At 45.4% G+C, this 20,970-nt stretch overlaps 1 protein-coding gene across 7 annotated transcripts in view; it reads right to left on the bottom strand.

The window, feature by feature from the left end:
* Positions 1–1,608: 1,608 nt before the first annotated feature.
* The window catches only part of HMBOX1 (homeobox containing 1), a 207,405-nt gene continuing 188,043 nt past the window's right edge, over positions 1,609–20,970 (bottom strand). Inside the window, exons 7-11 of one of the 7 annotated variants that reach the window (XM_027598023.2) lie at positions 20,564–20,646; positions 18,842–18,937; positions 17,908–17,996; positions 17,596–17,667; positions 1,609–15,937 (exon numbers count right to left, since the gene is read on the bottom strand). In XM_027598023.2, coding sequence (XP_027453824.1) covers positions 15,800–15,937; positions 17,596–17,667; positions 17,908–17,996; positions 18,842–18,937; positions 20,564–20,646 — 478 coding nt within the window. In that variant the 3' untranslated portion in view covers positions 1,609–15,799. Of the gene's footprint in view, positions 15,938–17,562; positions 17,668–17,907; positions 18,003–18,841; positions 18,938–20,563; positions 20,647–20,970 lie in introns of all 7 variants that reach the window. The other 6 variants (XM_027598021.2, XM_027598020.2, XM_027598027.1 and 3 more) reach the window with 6 other exon arrangements.

Here is a 20,970-nt window from a genome sequence, read left to right on the forward strand (position 1 = left end):
CTGGGCGGATGGACAGGTCTCCTGTCAGATGGAGCACGGGGCGGGGACGAGGCCGGCCCAGGGTGCTGCTTTCACAGGGGACCGACTCCCTGGGCAGCCCTGCGGCCGCGGCTCACTTGGCCCTCATCTGATGTGAATGTCCTTGCAGATGGAGGGGGCCGACCGGAGGTGGCCACCGGTCGGGGCACATCTTTGCGGGACTCGTTTATACTCCTAAGTGTCAAAGAGTTGTTCTCAGAGAGAAGTACTGCCAAATTATGACAGAAATTTGGCAGCCGGGAGCGGCCCTGCTCTGAGGCAGGAGTCTGAACGCAGAATTGATCTAGCTCCTGGGATAAATCCTCATTTTCGAGTTGCTACTTGTTCTCTCGCAACTCATATTACCTTCTCTGTCTGCCTGAGGCTGTGGGGTTGTTACGGTTGCTCAGACCCGAAAATGGGCTCCAGTGGACCCGTCCCATTTAGTTGGTTCAGTCACTCACTCGCTGAGTCGCTCAGTGCCCTTGTCCTGCACCGGCGTCGTGCAGCGAGCGGGGCCGACAAGCGATCCCGACGAGCCCCACGGCCGGATCTAGAGGGCAGGGGGCCGCCAGGAGGGGCCCCAGGGGCTCTAGGGGTTGAGGAGGTTCCCTCCAGGCTGGTGTTTGCAGGACTCGGAAGGACAGGAGGTGGAGGGGGTACTGCTGGGCAGGCGGCGGGCCTGAAGGAAGCAGAAAGCAGTTTGGGCCCAGACAGAGGAGTGTGAGGCGAGGTGCCGAGGGTTCTCGGTATTCCCTCCCCCATCTCCCGCCCACCTCCACTTGCGACTTAGGGTTTGGGGGCAACTTAAAATTTAGCAGAGCTTTTTCTAACGATGTATGTATGGTAAGAAGAGAAAACCGTTTACTTCTCAGGCTTCTCTGAGGAGGAGTAAGCAAATCAAGCCGAGTCTGTTGGGTGAGAGGGGGCTCGGGCACTGTCCTTGACTCCTGCATAAGGATCTGACCCCAACCATTGGATGTCTTTAACACAACGAAGCTTCAGCTTTCTTTGATTCCATTTTTCCACTGCTAAAGGTGAAGAAGCCCTGGGAAAGATGGCTCTTTTAAGAAAACGAGGTGCTCGGCATGTGGCCTGGAGTGGGAGAGGGAAGGTGCGTGGAATGTCACGGCTCGGCACGAGGAAGGACAAGGCCGCGGTCCCCGCGGTGGAGAAGCCGCTAGGACCGCAGCGGTTCTGGGATGGGGGGCAGCTGGGGGTAAGGAAGGCGGAAGGGGAGGGAGGCGGGGGCCTGCGTGAGGGCGCCACTGGGCGGGACAGCCCGCGGAAGGCCCGGCCGCTCCCGGGTGGGAGAAGGCAGTTGGGTCGGAGGCGGACGGACTCAGGGGCTTTCGTGAGCAGGTGGCATTCCCTCTCAACCAGGTGGTATTGGATGTCACCCCAGCCCTGTTCAGGCGTCCTCGGGTCTCCGGGCGCACCAATCGCTTTTTTTTTTTTTTTAAGCAAAGGCACTGACGTCCGAAAGGGAAGGCCGCCGCCCCCCCCCACCCGCCGCCACCCCGTTAGTGTTGGGGCGCTGCCCAAATGACCGTCCTTACCCAAAGAAATCCCGACCAGGCTTTGTTCAGTTATACGTTTTATTCTCTAATAGGTACAATACTAAAATAAACACAAATTAAAAAAAAGTTTTATTAAAACAAAACTGTACAAAAAAGCAGTATACTACATTTTAATTACAGAACAGTCTACTGTCCAAAAGGCACTAATCCAGAATAGGAGATACAATGATACAGGACTCATTTGAACTATTTTAATCAATACAATAGAGCACTTGTTTCTTTGACCATTTACATCTAGAAACAAGGGCTTTTTGCTACAGTCATTACACATTGTTATAAATATGAGTCCCACAGGTGAAGGTGCAGTATCGCTCTCCCTAGACAAGGTTCACGCCAAGAGGGACTGCCGTGGGGCTGAGAGGTGGGCGGGCGGCGGGGGTGGGGCCCGGGCGGGGCGCCGGACGCCTTCCCCGGGGAAAGGCGACCGCCCTGGGCGCACAGAGCTTGTCTTCCGGCCTGGCCTCTCAGATGGTTGGTTTCTGGCCGTTACTGGCAGCCACTTTACCCCCCTCTTGTGTGTTAGCACCGGGAAAGTGGGTTCTGAGATGCTCCAGGGAACTGGGGCTGCAGGTCTGGGTGATGAAGCGCCAGCAGCTCAGCAGAGGGGAGGCATTTTGGTAACCTGGTCTGAAAAAGGCAGAGGGACACAGAGCCCAGGGACGGCCAGTGAGCGGGGCACTAGAGCCAGGCAGAGCCCCCTGCTACTTTCTGGGCAGACTTCTGGCCCAGAACTGAGAGGTCCTGCATCTCCTCCTGAGGGACCCGGTGGAGTTTTCTGTTAGGGAGATCTGACAATCTTTTGTTTTCGAAGTTGCTTTCTGGAAGTGGGATTCTGCTTCCCAGAGGCCAGTGCCCTGCCTCACTGCTGCCTCAGGACCGCGAGCAGCTCCTGGGCAGGAGAGGGCCAAGCTCAGTCCACTTCTGCATGTTTGGTGGCCTGGACAACTCTCTAAACCCCAGATTTCATTCTCTAATGGACTCTGGACCTAAGGAAGAGAGATACTGCAGCTTTCCAAACAGTGTCATACACATATAAGACAAAGACAGGCATCTGATGTTAACAAAAATAAGTAACAAAGAAATAGGATTAAACCAAATCTCTTCTCACAGCATCCTATACTACATCCTCCTTCTGCTTAGCAGAAAATTGTACGTACACAAAAATACAAATACACAATTTTGTAGAACAGTCTGATTTTAATATATTTATATATATTTATATTTATACGAGTGGCAGGTTAGTTCATTATATAGAGCTTTTTGCACTTTTGGCTCATATGCAACAAGGCTTATAAATTCAGCTTTAGCTTTCATTCAGGTTTTATAGCTTTTGAACAATTGTTTTCACATTTAAAGCAGCATCCAATTTGCACTAGGAGTTTGTGGTGATTACAGGAAAGATGGGGTCAGGAGGTTACTGACAGGGAAGGCAGGGCCAGGGGCAGATATACATTCCAGTGTGTGTGGCGATGTCAGAGGATTGCTATGGGACAGAGTTGACCATGATGACCCCTTGAGGTAGACTGAACACCTTACAGCAGACTCAGACACAGGTGCGACTCCCCTCAGGGACACATGGTGCACAAGATGGGGGACAGAGACCAGGAGACACCAAAAGGAAACACAAAGACTAAGACACACGACGGCCAAGGCAGGGAAAGGGCGCTCTGCCCCCACACCCATCTGGCAGGGACCCCACACAGCCCGTCGCAGATACTCGAGTATTTGGTGGACACTAAAGACTTTCAGGCAGTCCCAAGGCATCTGGTCCATGGTATCTGATCAGATTATGACCGTCAAACTCACTTTCCATTATATAACCAGCTGCGCCAGCTCGTTCCCACCCCTGCCATGGACAGGCAGACAGAGCTGCACGTGGTTCCGCCACCGGAACGAGTCCCCAGCACTGCGCGGCCGCCGGAGTGTTCGGGTCCGGTTAATGGAGAAGCAGGCGGGCCTCCTCCGCCTCGTGCTGCACCGCACTGCCGTCCCCTGCGCTGGTGCAGTCCCCGCGCACGCGCCTCTGGGACAACTGACAAGCACCCGGGGAAGCTGTCAACACCAGCATCCGCAGGACCGAGCAGCAGCACACGGCCGACTCCGGGTTGCTCCAGGGCAGCCTCCCTCTCGTCAGCACCGTCACCACCACGGCAGCGGTCTGCCACTGGATCACTTTCATTAACCCGCCTCCCTTGTCTATCCAAATCCAAAGGATTCCTCTGGCAAATCTGCCCATACCTGTTCAATGTGAATGCCCACCATTTGGGTTATTACATTGTCTCAACAAAAACGCTGGATTATTAATGAAAATAAAGTGCCTGGGTATGGATTTGTCCATCTTGCAAAAACTTTCTAATGCACCAACAAATCATCTGAGCGCTGCTTAGTGCCGTGATGTGAACAGAGTGCAGTCACAAAATAATCCGTCGTACACCCACATTTAATAAAGGCCCCGAATTTAGGTCAGACTTCAATTACTTTAAAAAAGAAGCAAACAAATAACCTCACACTCATTTTCAAAGACGCACTTTTGATCTTGCTTCACCCCCCGCGATGATGGCCCTTCTGAGCCCCTGTGAGCAGACACCCTGACCCCTCAAATCTCGGAAGAGAGGACAGGGGGAGGCAGCCAGGGTTCCAGTGATTAATGATGGCAAATGAATCATTGTGTTTTTAACTATGATTATCTGACTCTTTGCCCTCTTTGATCTGGATGCACTTTCCAGCTGCGGACATGGACAGACTGACTTCTGCTCTGCGGCTGTCTTGCTCTCCCCTATCTTCCCCACTCAGTAGCTGCAGACCTCGCGAAGCAGGCTCCTTAACATTCTCGAGGAGCCGAGACTGGAACCGCATCAACAGAGACATCCCTAAAAAGCAGCACAGGAAAGAGTGACAAAGCCAGCCTGATGGGGCAATGACGATGTCGCCCTGCCCACGAGCTTGCCCTTGCAGTTGTTCTGCCTGCAGAACGCCAGGGACCCTGGAGAGCGGCAGCTCTCTGCGCCCGCCCCTGGGGGCTAAGTGCAGGGTGGGGAAGGGATGGGGGCAGGGCACAGGCCGACTCTCTGGCAGGTCCCAGAGGTCTGTAACTTGCTTAGGCACTTAAAAAACGTAACTAGAAATGTATCCTTGGAAGGTACTGCATACCCAACGGTGACTATGGCCGTGGAAGGGAGGGAGGGGAGCCCAGGGGAATCAGAGAAGGCTGTGGGCTCTTCCAGGGGAGGCAACTAGGATGTTCTTGGTATCTTCTGGAGAGGAATGTCCCACCTTGCAGCCTGGGTGAATGTGAAGAAACCAGGGCTGGGCCCAACAGGGGCTTTTCTCTTTCCTGTTTCTGCAGACCAGGGCGAATGGACGGGGGAGAGCAGGTGTGTGGGAAGTCGGGACAGCCTGCTCTAGACTCACAGCCACAGGACTGCACGGGCCTGCTTTCTGTTGTCTGCGTGAGAAAAACTACTAGGAAAGAAGAGGCCCTTTCGAAAGGAGTGTTCTGGCAAAACCAGTGAACAGTATAGAAAAGCCTTGCCAGAGATGCCGATGCTTGAAGGGAGAAGCTCCCTACCCTCCAACCCTTGCCCCCAAGAACTTTGGTTTTGGTTTCGTGGTGCCCATTTTCAGAGATGCAGGATCAAGGGGCTCACTGACTCTAACATACTGAAATGTGGTTTTCAAGGCAAATCATTAACAGTAATGCTCTTGAAAGGAGCCCACGGCTGAGCTCTCACCTTCATTCAGTCCGCTCTACTAATGTGTGCACTGCCTACCTGGCCTAGGACTCTGGCATACAAACAAGAGTTGAGGGTAGGATCACTAGAGCGGCTGCTGTTTACGTTAATACAGAACTAATGTCGTTTTGCTTCCAGTTTAATAGCTTCAACGAATGATGAAGTGGAAAAATGACCCTCATTAATTTATGCTGGGCTCTTAGTTCCAGACAAGCAACAAAAGGGGAGTGGTTTCTGGGCTTAAAGGAAGCCAGAAAACAAGACTGAATTTCAGCGTGACCTGGAAGTGATGGGAAGCTGGAAAAGTTATAAAGGCGACACAAATCTTGTGACTCATCTCTGCTATGCGTACTGGTTCATTAAGAGTCACGTGCGCTTCCCAAGGACAGAGTTAATGTTTCCATTCCGAAATTTCAGGGGCACCCAACTGCCACCAGTCATGCCAGATCTGGATCAATAGCTAAACGGAAGGCACACATACCTTGTTCCCTTCACATTAGGGTGGGTTTTCTTTTTTTTTTTTTGGTGGGAGGAATAGATAATCAAAAAACCCCATTAGCCAGCTAATGAAACAAGGTACCTATTACAGGGGCCACCAATCCCAAGTAGTCAACCTGGTGAATCCGCTCACGGGGCCACTCCAACTGGGGCTTTCCTCCGGGGCGGATTCCACTCGCTTGGGCTTCAAGGATGCCCAGGACACGACAGAGTGGATGAGAAGAGAGAGGGACAGCCAGCCTCTGAGAACCACTTATTTTCAAGAGGAAAAGAGCTGGAGAAGCGAGGGGGAGAGAAACATGGAATTTCAGTCCCGTCCTCAGGTCAGCTTGGAGTTGGTGCCCCTGACAGTAGTCACTGAGCTGCCACCTGAACCCCGAGGCAGCTTGCCCCTGTGCCGGACTGTGGTTATTAGAAAGTTCTTATGCTGAGCCCAAATCTGCACCTGTCTCCACGCAGGGCAGACACAAATACCAGAGTCCCAGAACCTCCTACTGGCTCAGGCCCACTGCCTCTCGTGACCGTGATGGACGTGAGAGCAGAATGAGCTGGAATGGCTTAGCTAAACACTTCTGTGCAGAAGCAGGATGCCTAAAAGTAAGAGATGCTCTTACTACGAAGATGCTCGAAGAGCTAAACAGAGGGAAAACAGGAAGTGTGTGAGATTTTTAACATTCTCTGCTTCAACTAACTGGAAGTGCTAGTAAATTCTACTTCTCCTCAAAACACAGATGAGACAGCCCTACTGTTTCTTTCCCCAAAGAGGCAGGAACTCATATTTGCCTTCGGAAGACAGGATGCTTGAAACAAGAGGTTTCACATCACAGCTGCAGAGCCTCCCTTAGGTCACACTACGTTTCTATCACTGTCACTAAGCAAGGAGAAAGACCAAGGGGAAGGGATGCTCTTGTGTCTAGATCATCACGGTAACACTAGTTCAGTATCAGAGGGAATGAAGGGCATGGAGAGAGGATAGCATTGGGAATTCTCCAGCGTGGTCGCGTGGGGAAACGAAACAGGTTAAATGCAGTGGTTTCACTCAGAGCAATGCCAGGCAGACTCTGTGGTCCATTCTCCAATGAACATCCTACCAAGACGAAAGGAGCAAATGGAGATTTCACTCTTCTCCATTAAGGTGTGCAGTCTGTGAATCTTCAAGAATAAACGAGACAGAACACTCAGCACAGTGCCTGGCACACAGTACATGCTCAGTAAATGTCAGCTGCTATTATCATGGGCTTTGAATGCTTCAGGAGGTCTGAATGTTTGTCTCTTGTTGCATCATGATTTAGAATGACGTCTTTACTCTGTTTTCTTGTAAGAGCAACTTCTGGCGTTTTCTTCCAAAAAATATGTATGTCATGGGTAAGTACTACCCATGTTTTCATGGATTTTGGTGAGTTGGCTTTCTTTTTACTCTGTTTTCTTGTAAGAGCAACTTCTGGCGTTTTCTTCCAAAAAATATGTATTTCATGGGTAAGTACTACCTATGTTTTCGTGGATTTTGGTGAGTTGGCTTTCTTTTTTGCTTTTTTCTTTTTAGTGGGGGCTGCTGGTGGTACGGGCATTTATGGTGTAGGGTGTTTTGAATCACTGAAGTGGACTCTGGAAACACCTGGGGAGGGAGATGTCTTGCCAACTCCAGTTCTTTTTTAGTAGCACCATTCCTTAAGCAGCACATCTAATACTTTGATCCCTAAAATAGATTGTGTTAGAAGGTTTTAACTGCAGTGATAATTCTATTTTCTTTGAATGTAGGCAGATAATCAGAATGTTCTGCTGGCCGTTTTAATGCACGTCTCACAAATCACAGAATTATACTCAGCTAGTCAGTTCTCAGAATTGCAAATCTTAAGACAGATTCTCAACTGTAATGAAGACAGTTATCTTCCAGCAGCTGGGAGAATAAGGGACGGGATATTCTGCTCTTTGGGGTCATAAATCCACGATCATTCCAACTGTCAGAAGACTGACAGGATCCCACAGAGAAGTCTCAAGGACAGCATGTGTGTTGTGAGAGCAGGCGTGCTAGGGGTGGGGCTGAAAGTCCCTTTTAGATCATATAGAAAGAGAAGCACTGAGTAAGAACTTTTACTGGCATTTTTCCTGATTTAGCCCAACTGCTATATATTTGGAGGTATTTTTGAGGGGAACAAGAATAAAGGACCCAAGGCAGAACCTTTTCCCAAATCTGTGTGTGTGTGTGTGTGTGTGTGTGTGTGTGTGTGTGTGTGTGTGTGTGTGTGTGTGTGTGTGTGTGTACAGCGGGGAGAGAACGGTCATAGAGACGCAGCCTACGTCAGCATTTTCATCCGACTGAAGTTTAGCATTTGGTTAGGGCCCCCTCTGATGCATGGACAGGGGTAAAGGTCTGTAGGAGGGTGAGCAGCAAAATATGAACAAAAGCAAGAGCCGTGTTCTCTCAGTGGTTACTAACCAATCCTGGGGTATCAGCACTGAAGGAAGAAAGGGCTCATGGGCCAGGCTCATGAGCACAGCTGGGAGCCACACGGGAATGAAGCAGCCGGAGGGGCCACTTGGCACTATGCTGGGTGCTGCTATTTGCGTAAGTCTATACCAAGCACTCTTGATATAAGTGAATGAAGACTTCTGCAAGTGATGGGAAAAAACCAAAAGCATGTTCTAGAGAAAGGCTAGATCAAGACACAGCAGCTCCGGTCCAGTGGGAGGCCTCGGCGGGGAGAAGAGCAGACATCCTGGGCAGGAGACTGCGCAAGGCGTCCAGACCACCCAACGCTCAGTGGGTGGGACGAGGTGGATGAAGAGAAAGGAAGAATAGTGGAAGGGGGAGAAAGAGAACGTGGACCTGGAAGGGCGAGGGCGACAATCCCACCAACTCAGCAGAACGGGGAAAACTCTGGCTAAGAAAAGGCTGCCGATACAAGGAAACTGGTGGTTGCCGTGTTAAGAGCGGTGTGGGGGAATGCACGTGTATCCAGTAACCTCAGGACATTGCGAATATCAGTACTCCAATTATGCCCCAGAATTGTTTACAGCCCATATGTGTTTGTGTTTGTGTCATGTCAGCCGGACATCGTATGATCCAATGAGGAAAATGTGTAAATTCCCACTTGATACTTTCTGATGGTGATGACAATGGAAATACCAAGTAACCAGGGTAAGAATTAAAACCCCCGGGAGCTTGTTAAGCAGTCAATGTCCTCAAGTTAGGTGCACAATACGCTAGCTGGCTAGCAAGTCAGACAGTGGTGGAGGCCTTTCAGGGGTTGACTCAGCTTGGGATTCTGACCGTAGTTTCTGCCAAAGGTGGAGCAGGTTGAAACTGGATGTGAGACAGAGGTTTCCATAAAAGTCAAATGGGGAGCAATAGCAAAGGCTTCCATTTTGAAGCCGAAATAACTCCAAATCCTTCTCTTTCATTGAGGAGAGGACATGAACACCATGTCATTATTTTAGTTTACTGAGTTGCTGTTCCAAATGTTCTTGGGAGCATTAGTGCTAAAAGGGAACAGGGAATGGGAGCTCTGCCATTTCCAATCACATAAAGGACAGAAATCCTTTTAATTATGACCATGCCAATCTACATCTTGCTAAAACAGCTAATTACATGTCAGGAGGACACTCAGTCATTCAGAACAATTGTCATTATATTTTTATATATTCATTCTGTGCCACCCCCCTCAATTACCATGGTTACAATTTGAAAGGATTCAGGCAAACCTTCATTTGATCACAGCACACCAATGTGAATTTGAGAGTTAATTATGGATGTACAGAGCCACTTTCATTAAAAGAGAAAATGCAAATGGAGTTAAGGGAGCGGCACCCTGAGATGTCTGAACTGGGAGCTGAGCTGTGAGCACATGCCCTACTCAGGTCAGCGTCCGGCAGCCCTCATGGACCACACACTCTCGACAGCTGCCCCATGCACTGCACTATGGGCCTCAGACACCCACGGGAGGGCACAGTACTGCTGTCCACATCAATCCCCAAACTTGCCAAGTAAAAACGACGTCAGGAGAGCAAGGCAAAGTCTCCTGCAGATGCATCCTTGTTTGCTGTTGGGGCGCTGTGCTGGCTAATGAGCTAACGGGCGTGGAATGTGGGTGGTTAGCAGTCAGTGGTGTAAAATGCTAGTTAGACTTCACTTGAATGGAATTGACTTGATTTAGTACTGCTCACTGCTTGGCCCGAAGTGTCATGTGAAGCATGCTAAAGAAGAAATCCAGTGATCTGCACATTTGTTACCCATGGCATCTACTACATCCTCAAGGTCCTTGGGTGATGGTAAGAACATGGTGTAAGATCTTTTGGTGCAGCCAGAGTTTCCCTCTCTTCTCCACCATATCTATTCCCCTCTTAATTACAAAGGAAAACCAACGTTATAGGAAACCGGATTTCTCAGATCATTAGCTTTCTCTTTGCTGCCGCTTCTCATATCCACCAAGAAAGAATAATGAAGCTGATGCAGAAACCTCACAGTTTATGAACTTCCAGCTTTTGAACATCCACGGGTAGGAACAAAGTTGCACTTCAGAGTAAGTGAGTCAACCATCGATGGGTCCTTTAAGATGGCAAAAGCAGTAGCTTATCACTTTTAGCTTATAAATAAAGAGAATTAAGAACAGCTTTTCTGAACATAACCTGTTTGTGATAGGAGATTCTGTAATCAGAAAAGGGACTTATAGGCTTGATGTATTTAAAAAGCCTTTCCCACCACCTCAGTAGGGTAGAGTTCTCCTGAGATTGGTAAAGAAATCTTTCCTCTTAAGTGATAGTCATCTTTTGAAAAGAAGAGCATATAATGAAGGAGACGGGGGTGCCAGAAAAGAGAGGGCCTGTGCCTTAACAACAGGCTACAGTCAGGGAAATCCTTATAGGATTACCTGACCACTCACAGTTGCCTCCCTGGGAAAACCTCGTGTTCTCATTATGGTGCAATACCTTCAAACTGGAAAACTTAGGTGTCACGAAGTAATGTAAATTAGACAGTCCGGAAATTAAGAAACAGGAAGAAGGTTTTCAGGGCATGCAGCTCAGTTAGCCAAATGCAATATGGCTGACAACTGATCCCAGAATCCTGAGTAAACATCCTTGCTATTTAGAGAGCACACAAAAAGGAATGTTTCAAATGTGTAATTCCCACCCCTGCCCCAGTGCATCCCCCACCCCACCCCTATGCCCCACACAGACGCCACCAGCAGAGCTGGTCAGTGCGCCCAACTTTCACTTGGGAAATCTTGACAAACAAATCTGGCTCAGTAAAGCTATAAATGGATTTGGCTGGTCTCAATGCAGCCCCAATGAATACAGTAGTAAAACATTACTAATAATCACAACAACAAAATGACAAAATCTATCACCACTCTGACCTAAGATTTAAATCACGGACAGAGATTAACACAGAAAACCAATGCACAATGTGAAGGGTCAGGACTATTCAGTGTAGAGTGCTACTGAGCACAAGATCATCAATAACAAGAAAAATTATTGCCTAAGAATCTGTTGAGACTCATTGGGGATAAAATACTCTGGTTGTTCTCTGTACAAGAAAAGACAAAAAGCAATTTTAAAAGGCAGAGCCACAAGTTAAATGGGAAGACTGCTTCTACCCAAACCCTTCTTAAGACCAAGAGAGTAAGGACTTGGAAGTTCACATTTTTAGGACAGGGGTGGGAGGATCGTGTATGAAGAAGGGATTATTTCCACTGTTATGGGCAGAAATAATACAGCTGGTCAGTGGAATATGTGGCTGGTCAAAAAGATGGCCTGCAAGACAGGGAGGAGTGTTTGTGTGAAGAGATGGCCCACACCCACCTACTCTGCCTACCGTGGAAGATAAAAATCCCAGCAAAGATGTCAGCTCAAGATGAGGCCTTAGTACTGGAGACCAGAGGCAAATGGAAGAGGAGCTGTTCACAGAGGGAGACGAAGTGACTGGAGATTCCTGATGGAATGAGTCTATTTACACCTGGTGCCTGATGGTTGGAATCCAGGAGGGAAGTTTGTAAAGACAAAGGCCAAACAGGGAGAACTGAAACAAGTGTATGAATGAGTTCTTCATGAGTTGTCCCCTTTGAGGTAAAAAATATATGTGGATATCTGGCCCCAGCAGTGGCTGCTGGTTACCAGACTGCCTGCCATCCTAAATCTACCAGGGACTGGGGTATTGGATTTGCACACTTCAGTAGTGATGAGCTGCTTCCTCACTCACATCTTTTTAGGTGGTCACCTCTACTGAGCTAGAGTGAAAGGTATCTTAAAGGGGTCTTCCTGTTCCAGGAACTTTCTTCCTGTGAAGGAATAATAGGAGAATGTGGGGGGCGGGGCTGTCCCACCCAAGGACAGTTTGCAGGAACTGGACAGACTCCCTAGGTAGGTGGAAGGTGACCACACTTATCAACCACTTTAAAGGACTGAGACTGTGAAGAAAATTGCCCTAAGGGGTACTCAAAATTACACGCTTTGCTGAAATAAACCTGAAATAAACCAAAATGTCTGGCTGGTACTGCCTGGCACCAGAAGGTCTCAGCTAAGAGTATACTGTGCTGCCTTCCCTGCCCTTCATCCGACATTAGGGTTATCAACAGCAAGGCAGAGATCTCACTAGGATGGTCCATCTTTTGAAGGTCCCTTTGTAAGGCTGTGTTGTAAGAGGAGTAGGAAGTTTACCCATTTGACTACAGGAATTCAATCCAAGTGTCTTTAAAAAAAAAAATAACAGAAAAGTTACAAGAACTGCTGACAAGGTACCCCATCCCCACCCTCAGTCTTCCTCACTAGGGAAAAGCAGTCCTGAAACAATCCTCTGGGGCCTGAGGGAAGTACAGTATGGAGTAAGAGAGGAGGGACATAACAACCAAAAAGCACAGAACGTGATTTTTTTTAGAGCCTGGCTCTTTTCCCTTCAGTAAGAGAGCAGTTTAGGGTTTCTATTTAAATACCATCAAACCTGAAAAAGCTTAAGAAAACAAATTGACAATCCAAAGATACTACAAATTAGACAGTGGCAACTCCATATGCCATTATAAGAACTAAAGTAGCCTGGACAAGATAGAATTCAACCTGGTGACAAAAAAAAAAAAAAAAATACAAACAAACTCCAACAAAACAAAAAACAAACCAGCAATGGTAGATTTAAATCTAGGCCCCAAAGAACTACATTTTGCTCTTGGTAAAAAAGCAAAAGTTATATGTAAGGCAGCGGGTCGTCTTAGGAGCAGGCCAGCAGTCTTCTTCAATTAAAAGAAGAATTCTGGATGAAAGATTCCTTCCTCCTGTTCCTACTGAACCCAATATAGGCTATCCTGCACTGGTAGACATGTTCTTTCACCTTTTCCAGGTTGCCAGATAGGGCCCAGTACTGCTTTCATAGATACTGACTCTCCTTTATTCTCTGAAGCTTTTTCCTTTCTTAAGGCCTTAAAACAATGAAACCTTTTAGCTCTTCTCTGGCAATCACTGTATTTCTTTAGAAACTGCAGCTGTCTTAACAGTTTGAGTCTGTTTCTTTAAAAAGACCAGCAAGAACAAATGATACTAGCAACCATCATAAAGAAGCTATCAATTATAATAATCTCCTTACAATAAATCATGGATGTGGCTTGTCAGACAGGATAGTTTTCTCTCTTCTTTTCTTTCTGAGTCAACTGAGATTAAGCAGACAAAATTCCACCGAAATGGAAAGATACAATATGTTATATTTCTTCTACGTAATATAAAAGGAAAGAAAGATAACATAATCTCCTAACTGAAATAAAAAGTCAAACACACCAAGAAAGAAAATGAGCAGGGGGATCATTCCTGAGAATTACAAATGCTACTCTTGAATTTGTTGGTTCAAGTAATACAGTAAAACAGAAAAGACTACCCCATTTTACTTCAGTTCTTAGAAGCTGGAAGTATATACATTATCTGCCTGAAATCCACAAACAAGAGCAGGCCCAGTCCCTGCCCACAGCTCTTTAAAATCACAGACCCATATAAGGTGGCATCTTCATGCCCTCTTGAAGGCTTCCACACACTGGCCTAAGCAGGATGAACGGATACGGAGAAGACCTCGTCAGCATGTGCCTTAAGTGGAGTCAGACCAGCTAAAAACTGGTGGATATTTAATATCTCCCTAACAAGGAAGGGAAAAACAAAGAAGGTCAGTCTCTCTCTCAATGGTTTTAGGCTGAATACATTTGGTGGGGGATGAGGGGTGAAGAGGTAAGGAAACGGCACCTTCCTTCCACCTTAGAAATCGTTCTTAGGTAATGGACGAAAAGACAGAAGCCCTGTTTAATAGCCAGCCCCACATCCCCCTTTAAACAAGGCTCCACCATGCGTAGAAAGGAGATGGAATGAGGCAGAAAATATACAGCAGTCATGCCTCCTTCAGACGCACCCTACGCTGCTACATCGAAGGCGGTTTCCTCTTCCCCACAGTGACAGTGTGTCATTTAATCTGGATGCCAAGAGATCATTTTCATACAAGGCCAGCAGATGTAATTTTCTTTGATGCATGAATAGTTCATCATTTTGCTACTAGATGACAAGGTGATCACAGGGTGACTTTATAACGCAAGTTCACTGTTTGGTATTTTGAGTTCTCAAAATGAAAAAAAGATTTATCAAATATAAATATCTTTAAAAAGTAACAAAAGTGCTACATATGTGATCAAGGAAAAAAATTCCATTAGTTACTGCCGCTTAAAGTAGATTAAACTTTACAAATATTACCACATCCATTATCAATATGGCTTCCAATTATTAAATAAATTGCCTGTAGCAATATAGCTTTTCACACCTCTACAAGGACAGAGTAAAGAGAACACCAAAGCAGTCACATCACGTTGTATCTCGAAGACCCACCACATAAGTGGCAATTGTCCCCTGCTTTTTTCTGCTCCTATTTAGGAAAGTATTTGCATTTGTGATAGTCAGCCAGCATAATCCCACGCTAAAGTCCTCTATCAACCTCTCATATTGAGGGGGCTTCAGTTAATGGATACAAAGACTGGAAGTTCATTCACTCATTTGTGACCTTAGCTCCATCCTTGAAAGACTTTTTGGTAGCAGGGAAAAGGAACACAAACAGGAGGCAGAGCAGCTTCCATGATGCCTCCAGCACTTTTCCCGGCAGGCACATACCTGTGCCACGCAACGTACAGTGGTTCTGAGAACTGGACTTAACATCCATTAGACATTCAGCTCATGTTTTTTTCCAATGCTCTCAAGCTGGGTTTTTTTTTTTTTTTAATGACTTTTGTTTTTTGTCTTTTTGTTTGTTTGAATCATGGTCCCAAAGGCAGAAGGCAGTATTTTATCTACTAAGTCACACAGCTTGTGAGAGGAAAGGATGTCTGTGTCAGGCATGTTAAACGTCAACCAAAATCTGAGATCAAGTTTTTCCATGGACATTCTTAGCACAGCACCCAAAGAAGTATAATCTAGCCACAGTGTGACTATTATGAGGCACGGCTTATTGCAGCTGGAAATCAATGATTCCCACGCTGAGTGGGAATTCTAGTGTTCCTTTTACTCTGTGGATACTCCCCAAATGGTGTCTGTCAATCCTGGGCCACACTACCTCAGCTTGCATCCTATCAGTCTTGGGGAAGGAAAAGGGTACAGACTAGTGTTACAGGAATCTAAAGGTACCCAAGGTTTTACATGTAGCCTAATATTGGAGAACTGAGGGCTATCTAAATACCTGGAAGCACTTTCTTGGAATGCTAAGACAGAGCAGCAAGATTTTCTAGCCTCGGGGGCTGGGAGAGGGAGTTTGGTTGGTTGGTTGGTTATTATTTACTGGGAATTAATACTGAGAGAGTATATGCAAAGGCTGAGGGCACCATGCCATCTTCACAGAACAAGACCCTAACGGCTAACTGACATACAAGAAACTGCAAGTTATACTGTAAGAACACATGTTAAGGACCGAGGAAAGTCTGCTAAGGTGCTACGTCTAAACTAAGTTAACTTCTCCTGTTCAACCCTCCCTGATCAGTCGTCATCCAGGGCCTCTGTCTTGATTTCGTTGGCTCCTTGTCGGGCCAATGCCAAGATAGTGTGGTTGACTGCTGCCATTTCCACAGCTAATGAGATGGGGTCTTGGTGGTCACTATGGCTAGTGCTGTCATCCTAGATGTGCAGAAATAAGAAACAAATGTTATTAGTGGACTGGCAAAATTCTCCAACTCACAGAAAGGCATGCTGAGGGCAAGGCGAGGCAGAACATTCGTGGGAGGAAACAGTGGGGGAGGGGCTCATGACACAGTAGAGGTGAAATGTATTTAAGTAGACACTGAATGGAAATAGGTCAGGACTTCCAATTGACATTATTATGATTCAACAAATAAAAAGCACCAAAATGTTTTTGTCTTGCTGAGAATTTTATTCCTTCTATCGGAAAGACTGCTGGTGATGCTAATCAAATCTGATCATTCTAGTTTGCAACAAACATAGCACTAGTCATTGAAGGCCAAACTAGTGAGCTATTAAATTCTGGACTGGTACTCTTACAAACAGATTATCAGACCTCATTGTATCTCTCTGCTGAACTGAGAAAACTAAACTACAGACACCAACATCTAATGGGTAAAAATGCATTTTTATAAAAGAACAAAAAACCAAAACCTCTCAATTACAACAGGACAAAAGTATACGAGCCGGAAATGGCTACGGGAGACCACGGTGGTGCTCTCCTGCTGTCAGGCTGCTGTGCCAGGGAAACGGCAGGTGTCGTACTTAGGGGGAGTGTGAAGCTCTCCTTCCGTGCACAGCTCAATGTGTTAAACAATAAAGCTGTGAAGGAAACTGGCAATGCAGGGTATTTGTCAGACACTGAAGATGGTGTTACAAACAAGGGCTAAGTTTCTCACCTGTCACATCTTCAGGGGAACTCTGCATCAGAAAGCTTTGGAAAGGGTAAGCCCCTTTGGAAAAAAAAATCATGGGATGTGCTGCCCTTAGGGCATGTGGAAAAAATGGTGGAAATGATCCACCTACATTGGTAGACTGAAAAATAACAGGAATATTTTTGATTAGAAAGACAGAATATTTGCTTGAATAAAATGTGGAGCTATGATTTGGAGTCCTAAAAAGAGAAAAGGTAATCCGTGGGAACTATGGGCATCACTGTTTCATTCCCATTTTCACAGACTGGTCTTTAGAGTTTAAAAGGGGGTTGTGTGCACTCCTGCAGCATCTGCATTCAAGCTGGTAAAGAGAGGCTGTAAAGTGGTTGCCAGAGGGAAGAACAGAGCGGAGTACATTTAAGAGTTGGCTGAGGGGCCATGAAGAGGTATATATACACCACAGGAAAGAACTAAAGTTTCCCTGCTAGGGTCCAGAAGAGAGCATACATTCTTTTCATATTCCAAACAGAAATGAATTTTAAATCCTATGACAATTTTAATGAAATCTGTCAAGAGATGTGTGGGGGGAAAACTCCCATGTTCTTAGTGACTGAATTATTCCATTCAGTGGCTACAATTAAATATATTTTTCCCCCCAAGCAATGAAGACTAGGTCAGGGTGATGTGAGAAGACATGCATTTATGACAAGATGTGTGTGTCAATGTGCCAGAGACTCTGGAAGAACCACTCATCTGGGCATGAGGGTTCTCACTGCAATGGGGCCGTGGTGGGTGGGACCTTCTACTGTGTGCTGCATTGGTACATGTTTAGGCATGGATTACAGCTACCCAGTAGCCCCTAGTATTTCTCAAACATTGAGTGTGTGTGTGGTGGATGGTGTAACTTGCTTGTTTGGATCAGATCCTCCTCTCTTCTTCTACCTTCTCTGCTTCTCTGCCTCCCTCTGAACTTCTTCCCTCCTCCTCCTCCCCATTGCGTACTTGCCAAGTATCCTGTTGTATGACAATAAATCCATGTGGGTGAATAACAGTTTCTCACAAATTTAACAGGACAACTGAATCTTACCACATTCCTTTCAAATTACATGAAAATCTAACTACACGCATGAGCAGAGTGGAGGGACACTGGATTGTCTCCTCTCTCCCACCCCGTACCAAACGCACCCACAGAATTGACTTGTCATACTGTCCCACCCACTCTGTAACCAAGAACCTCTACTCTCAGCTGCTCACCTGCTCTGAGTAGTCATTTCCGTCAACATCATCACTGTTGGAATGGCCTCCTGGACTCTGTACATCTATCCCATGACTCTCCAGGATTGCTGCTTCTTCGAAAAAAGCAAATAGATCCCTAAATTATCTGTTACATTATTGTAATCGCTTGAACATGGAATTAATTTTTGTGCTGAGGAAACTAGGGTGTAATTAAAAAAGAACCTAGATTCCTTTATGTTTTCTTTTAAATTGTAGATGGACAAAATTAAACTGCACACAGGCCAGGGGAGGAACACATCTGTCATTCTGGAGCCCCTGCTGCTATGCAAGCCACATGTGAGCGGTTGACTGTTAGGTGCTTCATAAATACTTACCAACTAATTCAACAGCCCTCCTGTCTCAGAGTTCTATAAAGTGTTTGACAATTGTATTGATGGAGAGGTAGGGAGTTAAGTTTAGAAATGAAATACAATTTTAGAAGCTCAAAACCAATCTCCCACCCCAATCTCATCAATTCATATTTCTTAAATGCTCTTTTAAAAAATCTGTGTTTTGCTGTGTTCCCTATTAAGCCTCTTTCATTCCAATTCTATTAAGCACATGTTTCTTAATATCTAAGTCATGGCCCAGTAATAACAAAGAAGCTCAGAGTCGCATTCCCTCGCTCAAGACCCTAGCAAGTAGCTTTAATATGCAGCACAGAAGTCATACAGTCAGGGACCATATCTAATTCTAGACTCTAGAATATTAAGAACAATGCCATTATTAATATAATATAAATAATGCTAATAGTACTAACTCTTAAAAACACAAAGAAAAACATAAGGACAATTCTTGTTAGGCTTAAAAGTTAGCATCATTAAGACCTACAGTTCTAAACTGAAGGTGCTCTCAAAGTAAATACAATGTCCATGACTGCTTCAAAAGGGAAACAGCCTCTCTGATACATTACCAATATTGGCTCTCCTCTTGATCTCCTTCCGTCTGTTAGCAAACCAATTATATACTTTCAGGGAGGTAACTCGTTCCAGATCAGACAGTTTTTTGCCTGTGAATACATGCAATAAAATTCAGATAGTCTATAGCTGAGACTAGTTTTAAGGAGTAATACTTTCTTTTTGAAAAGTTCTTTTGATTGCATTTATTGCCAGAATAACAGATACAGGTTTTGTTGTTTTTTAGTATTCTGTATACACTTAAACTATTATTAAATGAATGAAAACTAATACAAAAATAGCAACCAAGGACATAAAATATTTCAGAAAGCCACATAACACTAAAGAATTCCAATACTAAATACAAAATTAACGAATTCCACAAAGTCAGGCTGCCAGGGTTCAAAGGTCATAGGATAGTCCATGGAGGCTTCATTTAATTAGCATCATTGTAGATGAGTATGTCAGTCTTCATCAAGTTTTCAGGTAGCTCAAGTTTACTTACATCTTTAAGGCCTTATATAAACTGTTTCCTGCTATTTACTTACATCTTTAAGGCCTTATATAAATTGTTTCCTGCTATCTTCAGACAGCAGGGAACAATTATTACCCATGTTTTCTTGAAGCCTAGAGGTCACTCTGACCGTCCATTATTGTAACTATGCTAGAACGCATAGCCCAATTCAGGTTGCATTTCAGATTTATTAGTTTCTTTGCTGTCAAATGTGACTTCTCACAGATTAGCACCATGCTGGCCAACAAGCGCCCATCTGCACCTTTCCCTCCTCCACTGGTCTTTTCTGTTTTAGCTTTTAATCCACAGTGGGTGGAGAAGCCAGAAAACAGGTTAAAGCACTGATGATACAGGGTGAAGTGTTTTCCAGGAAGCTTCTGAGCTCCTGCTCTCCTCATGGGTGGGACTTTGGCTGGTGTGAAGTAAGGGTATAGGTGTCATTGGCAGGGTGTCTATAGGGTCTAGACTGCTAGCAGTCTGGCTTCTGGGTAAGGGAGAATAAATCACATTTTAATTATGATAAAACATTGATACTTTTGTACAGATAGCCTTTAAGCCAATCAAATTAACCAGCCAAATGAAGATCAATTGATCCTCTTAACTGAGAATGATTTCTGGTAACAAAAACTGTGAAATGTGGAATAGTATTTTAACACATGGAAGAAAAGTCATATGTGTGTTTAAGTGGCTCGGCTGACTTGCATGAGAACAATACAACTTCAGAATGGAACTACCCTTAGTTTTTCCTAGCTATATGCAGAAGTCATCCCAACATGGGAAGGAGAAAGAAGCCAACTCCAATAAGAATTCTTTCTTCAAACAGGAATACAGAATTATAAAATACTTGTTAAAAAAAATCTAAATCTTTTCATTTACAAGCCTTGCTTAAATATTCCAAACTTTAAAATTTTGGAATTGACATAGTTATGCTATATTTATGGAGAAAAAAATCTATACAGTCTTAAAAAATATAATTTCAAGGTCTCATATCTTAAGCAGGGACACTCCCTGGAAACTTTCCATGTGCATATCTGATCTGGAGTACTGGAATTGCATCCCTAAGAAGTACTGCTTGAACAGGACAGGGCAGTGCCTAGACAGGAAGGTGGTGAGGATGGAGCAAATGGCACCCAGATGGAATGAGTAAAAGAAGATTCCTCGTCCCAAATGATGATCTGAAGCTGAAAGCTCCACCATGGAGGAAAGTGGCAGCTTGCTGCCTTACCTGGCTTCTGTATAACTGCATTGCAAGCATTGGCAATTTCTTCTCTCTTAGCTTCATCTGGGTATTGATTCTCATTGAAGTAACTGCAGGGGCAACCAATTAAGACACAAAGTTTGTACTTTAAAAAATGTGCTCTCATTAAAAGACTAACCCACTGAAAAATACGTTCTTCTTTATGATGTAACATTAGTGTCTAGTCCAGGGTGTCCAGTAGAATTCTCTGTGAGGATGGAAATGGTCTGGCCTTTACTATCCGATAGGGGAGCCACTACTCACATGTGGCTGCTGAGCAGCTGAAATGAGGCTGATGTGACTTGAGGAAGTGAATTTTTTATTTAATTTTAGCAAATTTAAATATAAATCGCTAAATGTGACTAGTGGCTACTGTATTAGTGCAGGCCTAGTCA

This window comes from Zalophus californianus, chromosome 2 (genome assembly GCF_009762305.2).
Source record: "Zalophus californianus isolate mZalCal1 chromosome 2, mZalCal1.pri.v2, whole genome shotgun sequence".
NCBI classification, from domain to species: Eukaryota; Metazoa; Chordata; class Mammalia; order Carnivora; family Otariidae; genus Zalophus; species Zalophus californianus.